General features: G+C 32.9%; 1 protein-coding gene across 1 annotated transcript; it reads right to left on the bottom strand.

The window, feature by feature from the left end:
• Positions 1-220: 220 nt before the first annotated feature.
• LOC140804064 (ent-copalyl diphosphate synthase 1-like) lies at positions 221-5581 on the bottom strand. Its single transcript, XM_073159945.1, has 15 exons — positions 5421-5581; positions 5224-5301; positions 5028-5113; positions 4575-4878; positions 4115-4298; positions 3637-3851; positions 3426-3546; positions 3229-3341; positions 2791-3017; positions 2327-2442; positions 1942-2040; positions 1593-1844; positions 1378-1489; positions 619-837; positions 221-499 (listed from the first exon to the last, which is right to left on the bottom strand). Exons 1-15 carry the CDS (start codon positions 5512-5514, stop codon positions 266-268), a joined length of 2454 nt encoding a protein of 817 aa, XP_073016046.1. The 5' UTR covers positions 5515-5581; the 3' UTR covers positions 221-265.
• Positions 5582-8772: the final 3191 nt, after the last annotated feature.

The raw sequence follows: 8772 nt of genomic DNA on the forward strand, positions 1-8772 counted from the left end.
TTGGCTAAAGTTATAATCGCCGATAACGGCACCTATCAAATTTTTTTAAACTGTATAATAGTACAAACACCACAATTCAATTGTTCTTTCACGAGAGACAATTATTTCACTCTAACAAACATAATATTTGTTAGAATTAATTTTGAAGTTTTCTCAACTACTATATATCTTTCAATTTTCAAACTCGAGTCTCTCTCATCTTTTGAATCTTAATTATAGATATACTTCCGCCAATTAAATTATTAGGATTTGTACATTTACAAATTCACATAACTCCTTCGAAGAGCACTTTGGCAATGTGAAAATTAATGGTGCCTGAATTACAATAAGCAGCATAATAAAAACTCCTAGCGATGCCAAGAAAGTTTTGCTTGGTGTCACTGTCCAAATCCTTCGAGGTTTTGGTCAAAACTAACTTCACTAATTCTTGCATGTCCGACTCGATTTCATCGGTCGTGATGCCTCTCATATCTGTCACGCACCCATTCGCATCCTGCGCCTGATCATACAAATCATTCGAAGCAAAACACGAGTTGTTCGTAAAATTGATCTAATTAGGGGAAATTCGATGTGTACATTTTATGATCCAATATATAAGAAGAGTGAACCACGTCTAACCTTTCGGGATTGGAAAATACGAAGTCGATGGCAGACTCTGCTAGTGATTTCCAACAGGTTTTTATACTTAGGGTGAGACATTAACAGCTCCTCCGATATCCAGCCGTTGCCACCTCTTCTTCCACAACCACCGTTGAGATTCAACGTGCGCACCAGCAATTCGGCATCTCCTATCGCCGTGTAGCCTCCCTCGTCCCATGTCCTCAGCCACTTTTGCCACTGCAAATAGACAAAATTACTATCTAGTTAGTATTATGCATGCGTTGTAGAAGTTATTTTGGTGAAGAAAAATAATCGACTGTATTAATATGTTGTCTGTGTTTTGTTCTATGAGTAGGTATCTTGTAAGATATTCTCACAAATTTTTATCTGTGAGACGGGTCAACCCTACCGATATTTAACATAAAAAGTAATATTCTTAGCATAAAAAGTAATACTTTTTCATGGATGACCCAGAGATCTGTCTCGCAAAATACGACCCGTGAGACCGTCTCACACAAGTTTTTAACTTGTTTCTATACTAATATTTTGAAAGTGACAAATTTATTATATATGTGAATCTCATGATAAATAAATCTATATAAAGTCATAATATATCATGCAAAAAAAAAAAAAAATGAAATCCTATAAAACTGGTAACATAAATTGGCCAATTTCAAGCATGACGAGTCGAAAAAAAAGATGTGAATCTTATCTTTTACATCAAACAACGTGAAAATCATAAAATTATGAATCCCAAGATGGTGGTAAAAGACGTACCGCGTGATATAATTGTTGATGGATGTCTCGGCCGCATGCCAAAAGGGTGTCCAAAGAGAGCTGGTTTAAGGTTCTGAGCAAAGTCCCCACTAAACTGTTTCTTGTTTTGTACCTGTACCCTCTCAAAAATCAGAATAGGTATAGTAACTTTTCGATCATTTGAGATGCCACATTCGAATCCACACGCACAAATAAGAAATTAACGAGGTGCTCACCTTCCTCCATTGACGTACTTGATGTCACAGGCGTACTCAAATTCGTCGATAAACGCGCATTTTTGGTCCTCGGAAAGTTGCTGTCCATTAAAATGGGACACTATAGTCTCCATCAAAATTGCTGTTTTAGCCCAAGCCAGCCTCACTTCGGAATTTTCAGGTTCGAATACACTTGCGGCGGCTATAAAGTATGATAAGAGTAGGCTTCTCTCGCTCAGCCCAAACTCTCCAAGGCTACAATCTCTATACCATCTACACCATTTTTTATATATTTTTTAATAAAATTAATCAAAATTGAGAGCTTGATAATAATTAATTAGAATTGATAAAATTTTAATTTAATTTATACTTTTGAATGCTTTTCCACTCTTGCTGATGCAAGGCTTGGCAATTGTTGTAGTCTAATCTCCCCAACTCAAGATATGTGTTATTGTTAACTTTTGACATCCTACAAAATAATGAACGAATATTAACTCTTGAAATCTCATTCAAAAATAAGCATATTACACACACACACACACACACACACACAAAACAATATATATAATAATAATAGATTACGGGTGTAGAACTACGTTAAAAAATAACAGGTCGCTTTCATTATTATTATTATTATTTTTTTCTTTCGAAAAATATAATAGCTGTTCGTTTTTAAGTAAATAGCCATCTTCTTTTAATTGAATAGAATATATATTTGTAATTATACTAATTATGAGAAAAGTAAATGAATTAACCTGTATAATGTTTTGCCAATCCAAACATCGTCTTCACCGCCGTATTGTTCCAAGTAGAACCTTGTCTCCACTCGAGGCAGGCTGGCGTACCAAGGAACATCTAGTGCATATCCAACCTGTAAAATCATTTTTTATGTATCTAACTAATTTACTATATCTTTAAAGAACACAATTTCTTTATTGTTTGAACAAAAAAACCCTATTCCTGAGCAGTAAATTTCTTGTGGTAATAGAAGGGAGACGACAAGTTTGAATCAGCATATCTGTTCCCATTATCAGACATAATAATGCAGCTAAGCTTATAAGTCGTGGCAAGTGATATACTTTCCCTCATAAATTTTTACAACCTTTCCAATATGTAAGTGTTTTAATTAATTTGTCCCGCAAATTAGATGATTAGTTTGGGGGGGAAATTTTACAACAAATAAACCAACTTGACTAGGGGAGAAAAATTAGATATGTACCTCGCCAGGGAGGTCTTTGGTGATAATCCACTTATCGAGTAGCTCATTGTTGGCTCTTTTATCTTGCAAGAAGTTGGATGAGAATGTCCTAGCTCTTGCAAGTACGTTTTCTTGTGGGAACGTCACTTGGGAAGCTCTGTACAAATTGTACATTCCTGTCACGGCTTGGGTCGACTGACCCGCGAAGCAGAAGAACTCCCCACCTTCTTCAAAATGTTCGAACACATCTGCATGCATTGCCCACATTTATAAAGGTGATATCACTTGTATGACATATATATATATATATATATATATATATATATATATATATATATATAATTAAACATGTTACAATCCGTGTGCGTGCCCATGTTTTGTCCTTTTCCAATTTATTATATTAATATTTTATAAGTCAAGATTCGTTTTTTTAAAATATATATAAGTGAAGACTTATACCTGAAGAAACATCGTACCCGTACAACCTTAGCAATCTAAATCCCATAGCTGTGTCATCGATGTCCTGAACCACAGAGTTTCTTGCCCAGCAAATCCCTTTCTCCGTCCAGTGTCTGGAAGTTTCACAATATTATACATAATTATATCTCATATAATTATAATACCAATAAAAAAAAAGTAAATCTTGATGAACATACCTATGAACATAATCAACACATTCCTCAATCTCCGGCTGAAAATACCGGGAAATCCCGAGCCTTCGCAAACGGTCCACCGCCCAAAGGTGCTCGAACAAGTCCACCGGATAGACATTCGGAACTAAAGCAAATGTAACATCATTCAAAAATGGTCACCAACCCTATAATTGGATTAAGAATATATATATATATATATATATATATATTATACCTCCACCATTGAATTTTTGAACTTGGTTATTTAGGTATTTGAGGCACTTGAGATCTTTAGTCTGGTGCAGTGCAAAAGCGGTGGAGGATGGAGAGAAAAGAAAAGAGCCATCTGCACACTGTAATTTTAAAAGCTTATCCCAATCAAGCCCATCCATGCCTTCCAAGCTGTGAAGCAATGTCGTGGCCACTTTGTGTAGTATGTCCCTTGGTATCCTACAACACAATTATTACACACACGTATTACAAAATTAAACAAATCAAACCGTATTTTCCATATCCATTTTAATCAAACACATATACATGAAGGGGGAAATTATCATGTAAGTTGGTTTGTGTTGAATTTTGATTTTTTTTTTTTAACTGGTCAAACCTAGTTATTAATGCAATTATTTGATTTATTTCGTACTTTTAGTCTCTTTTTCACTTGTATTTTGAATTTGTTCCCCTTTTCGAAATAGATATTGCAATTATTATACCTTGTCAGCTTCAGATCTCTGCTGGCATAAATCTCTTGCATGCCTGGAGAATCATCAGGAATATCGATGCCCAACTTTTTTGCAATTTCGACAAGTGATGGCAGCGCCACTTCGAACCCAATTGGCATGTGTTCCTCATCTTCATCTCCGAGTTTTGCTATATTCTCTTGTATATAACAAATCCCTGCGCCAAAAAACATTACTAATTTCCAAATATTTATTTTAATGCTAAAAAATAAAATATATCATTTTTTTAATAATCAAGATAAGATGTGGGGATGCGTTATCTAATTTTGTGTGTTCAATTACTTCTACCTTTTTTGATGTTTCAAAAAGGGACAGCTTAGAAAATGGTTTAGATTAACTGTCATAAAATTAGGTTTAATTTGACATAATGATTTGACACATTGTAATATAAATTTAATTAAGTAATCATATGGGATAAATATTGTGTATAAACCTTTATCGCTTTTGTCAGGGTGCATGTTCCATGATCTCAATGCAACCACACATGCTAATGTGTTGATTATCCGGTCGTGGGCGGAGAAGGCGGTGGCGTCACCCCACGACCCATCGGAGAGCTGATTGTTCGCTATCCACTCCAAACTCGAAGGGAACTGAGGCCGCCCGCCGCCGCCAACATCCGTCACCATCGCCACCCACGCGGTGTCGTATGCGGATATGCTTATTTCTCCGTCGTCCATGGAGGCTAGCATTGTTCTGATCGTCTCCACCAAGTCCCTTATCTTGTCGGATTCTGTCTCCTTTTAGATTTTGTTACAGGGCAAGAAAAAGGAAAACAAGATCATGGGATTTGACAGGAAAATCTATTGAATGTTGTATAAAGTGACAGAATCGGTGTAATTTTGGCGACAAAGAAAATAAAATGAAATTCTTGATATTTAATGGTCACCTCGTGTGTATCTTTTTCTGTGTCATCGTCCACGATATCTTGCCACTTTATTCCCGCCACACCATTCTGAATCACATCTATATGTTCTGCATTTTTAGCATAAATATATACCAGATAGATGTCACCAAAATAATAACACACACACAAAAGATTAATGTATAAATAGATATATACAGACAGTACATCTGTCTGTTACCTCCAGTTCTTTTCCCGGAAATCGCGTTGCATTGGAGATATGAACTGGGCGTAATTGGTTTCCAATTGGTAAAAACTCCTGCAATTAAGAATCAACTGTAAACTTGAAGCATCAAAATTTAAATTTTGAAAAGATTAAGTTTATCATGGAATATAAAAGATAAAGAGAAAAACAAACTCTCGTAGTAATTAACATACCGGAGGCGGTGAGTGTCGTATGGAAGGGCGCCGCCGGAGGAAGACGGCGGTGGATGGGGGACGAAGGGAACAGACACTTGGAAGCAGATGACATGTATTTTTTTCTCTGAATAAATAATTAATAAAGAAGAATTAAATATTCTATATGTAAATTGATCTGCTGTTTGTGTACGTCCCCTGTTTTTGAACGAGGAAAAATAATAGGAGAGGAGCTTAAAAGGAGAGAAAGGTGAAGGAAAGAGACAGAAAGGACTTCTCAAGAGATTCCAGGCTTTGTGTGCATGGGATCATTCCAAATTCATGAAAATGAGTGAACTCATGTTCTCTTCTTGGCCATTGCTTTCTATATATACATACACACACACACACACATATATATATATATATATATATATATATATATATATATATATATATATATATATATAATATTAAACGATTTTCTTTTGATTTGCGGAATAGTATTGTTATAATTGAGGCTCGATTTTTATGCCCCGGAGCATAAGACATGTATAATATATAATTGAATGCATTATTGTTGAATTGATTAGTGTAACCACCGATTAATTCAGTGGTTTGATAAGTGTGATTATGAACATATTGAGGTGATTTTTAGGAATATTGTTTTAATATTTTGTGATGCTGGTTACTTGATTTCTGAGTGTGCATTTGTAAAAATAATTGACGTTATATTGCAGGTTTTTTTGTTCTGTAAAATCGATTATACTTTTTTAAAAAATATTTGATTCCATACTAATTAATAATATAAAAAATATATATATATACGATTTCATAAAAATTAATATATATTTCGGAAACGAAAAATAAAACATGAGCAGTCAGGTTCTGCATGTTCTATCCGGTCACTGTAACCAAGATTCAGGTTTATTTGGTTTTGAGCCGTATGAGTTCGGTCCAATCCCTAATGCTTTTGGAGAGTGATATTTTTTAAAAAAACAATCCTTAAATTCCAGAATAAATTGCATTTATTTAATGAAAAAATTGGGATCGTGGACCCTTTTGGGTTAGAAAGGTGGACCCATTTTCAATTTTCGTGTCTCCAAACTCCAATCCAAAACAGTGTGAAAAAGGAAAGTTTTGACCAAAAAAGAAGAAGGACAGATAAGCAACACTGTATATATAAAGTTCAAAAATTAAAAATTAAAAAAAAAAACTGTAAATATAAGTGTGACATATCATTTAAATTTTATATCATATTATATATGGTTATAAATATTTTATTCGAGAATGAATGTATAATTCTGGGTTGTATATTATGTATATTCAATACGAAAAATCAAAGTCATTGATTTCTGACAACTTTTATATTATAAGAATTAGATTTTGAATTTACTGTCAAGTTATGTTCTGTTGGGTGAATAAAATTATCCCTTCTTATAATCTTATATGATGTTTTAATAGTTTTTTTAAAAAAATCTATTATTATTAATTGTCAGTTCAAAATTTTATCCATATTTAACTAAATTCAAATTATATATATATATATATATATAAAGAATTATAAATTTTAAAATAACTAAAGGTGTTATATTTAAATACTTATTCTAATTAACTATTGTAAAATGTACCATATTTAGCTTAGGCTTTTTTTATTTTCTCAAAAATCAATTCATACTAAATTTTTTAAATTCCAATTCCCAGATCTCTTTTTCTATACAGCCAAATTTAAGGGCTCAATTTCATTTTGGTATTTTAATTTTGTAAAAAGAAGAACGATGGAATTCTTATATTATCCATCCATTAATCAATGAAGTTAGTATATAATTTGTTTAAAAGATTTAATCTGTATATGTTTGCCCTGAATTTCGGTATTATATTTTAACATTAATTATCTTTAGCTTACTTTACTAATAAATTCTCTTATTATTGAAGATAACCCTTACTTAGAAGAGTACGTCTCTTGTGAGACGGTCTCACGAAACTTTATCTATGAAACGGATTAACTCTATCGATATTCACAATAAAAAGTAATACTCTTAGTTTTTTGTTTTCCGTGCTTTACCAGATCAAGTAATGGAAATCGTTGATCCATTTTTTACAAAAGAAGTGTCAGTACAAAATTATTTAAACTTAGTATGAAGAAAAGCATCGTTGTAGAGAGCATAAAAGTGTTTGTTTCTAAACGGAAATAGAAGAATCTTTCATTTATTTGATGCTTTCTTAATGGTTTTGACTCGAAAGACTTGTGGGTTTGGACACAATGAATTTAAATTTTCTGCTAGAGTTCAACAGCATATATTTGGTAGCATTTGTAGCATAACTCGTTTTAAAAGAGTTAAATTAACACATAGTTTTCAATAAAACGACAAGATCTCGATCGCTCGCATCTCATTCATCTATATAATGTTCGAAATTATTATGATAATTAATATTTATTTATTTACCAAGTTGGTAGAATGATTGGTTAATATGGTACAATAGGAAGAAAGAAACAGAAGATAAAATAATATTGTGAGATTAATTTGTTATTTTTGGCAGGGGAATCATCGAACCCGATTCCTCAATGCTCCAAACTTGTCTCTATTGTTGAGTTCTGACCACATATGTCAATCCAAGCGTGAAACAATTTTCATAATTTGGAGTAAAACCGTAATAATTCGCAAGTTTGTTTGTATTAACAAAACAAGTACATCACTGGATATTAAATTTTCCATAATTAATTATGTTTCATAATTCAATTATTGAATCACTGGATACTTGATATATGATCAATAATTAATGGCAAAAACTTGTGTGAGACGGTCTCACGGTCGTATTTGTGGGACGGGTCTCTTATTTGGGTCACCCATGAAAAAATATTACTTTTTATGCTAAGAGTATTACTTTTTATTGTGAATATGGGTAGGGTTGACACGTCTCACATGAGACTCACTCATAATTAATTATGTATTATGTCTAAACGTATAAGTTCGTAACAAATCATACATAAAAAAATAATAATAATTAATAGTGTTTCCAACAAGTATCTGATTTTTTTCAATTTCTACTTCAAAAAGCGAATAAATTATAAAAGTTTTGCTAAAAAAAAACCGAAACTTCTAAATTATATTATCTTAAACAAGTTGGTATTAAACAACCAGACCTCAAAGAAGCAATGTGGTACAAAGAGGGATTAAAATGGGCTTAACTCGTTCTGTTCTCAGACAAAGTTCAAGTCCAAAAACCATTCAGACGTATCAAGCCCGTTAATTAAGCCCGTTCATTTTAATAAATTGGAGAAAATGATAATTACTGGGCTATGATTAAGGCCCAAAGAACTTTTTTTTTACCAAATCGACCCATTTTAGCTTGCACGCACTTAGCACGTGACCTGGAATTCTGCTCTATACAA

The sequence above is a fragment of the Primulina eburnea genome, chromosome 10, assembly GCF_022965805.1.
Source record: "Primulina eburnea isolate SZY01 chromosome 10, ASM2296580v1, whole genome shotgun sequence".
Lineage (NCBI taxonomy): Eukaryota > Viridiplantae > Streptophyta > Magnoliopsida > Lamiales > Gesneriaceae > Primulina > Primulina eburnea.

Coding starts and splice junctions, on each gene's coding strand:
- LOC140804064 (XM_073159945.1), bottom strand. CDS start 5,514: ATGTCATCTGCTTCCAAGTGTCTGTTCCCTTCGTCCCCCATCCACCGC. Junction 3,852..4,114: donor AGAGATCTGAAGCTGACAAG/GTATAATAATTG, acceptor ATTGTGTTGTAG/GATACCAAGGGACATACTAC. Junction 1,490..1,592: donor AAGTACGTCAATGGAGGAAG/GTGAGCACCTCG, acceptor GAGAGGGTACAG/GTACAAAACAAGAAACAGTT.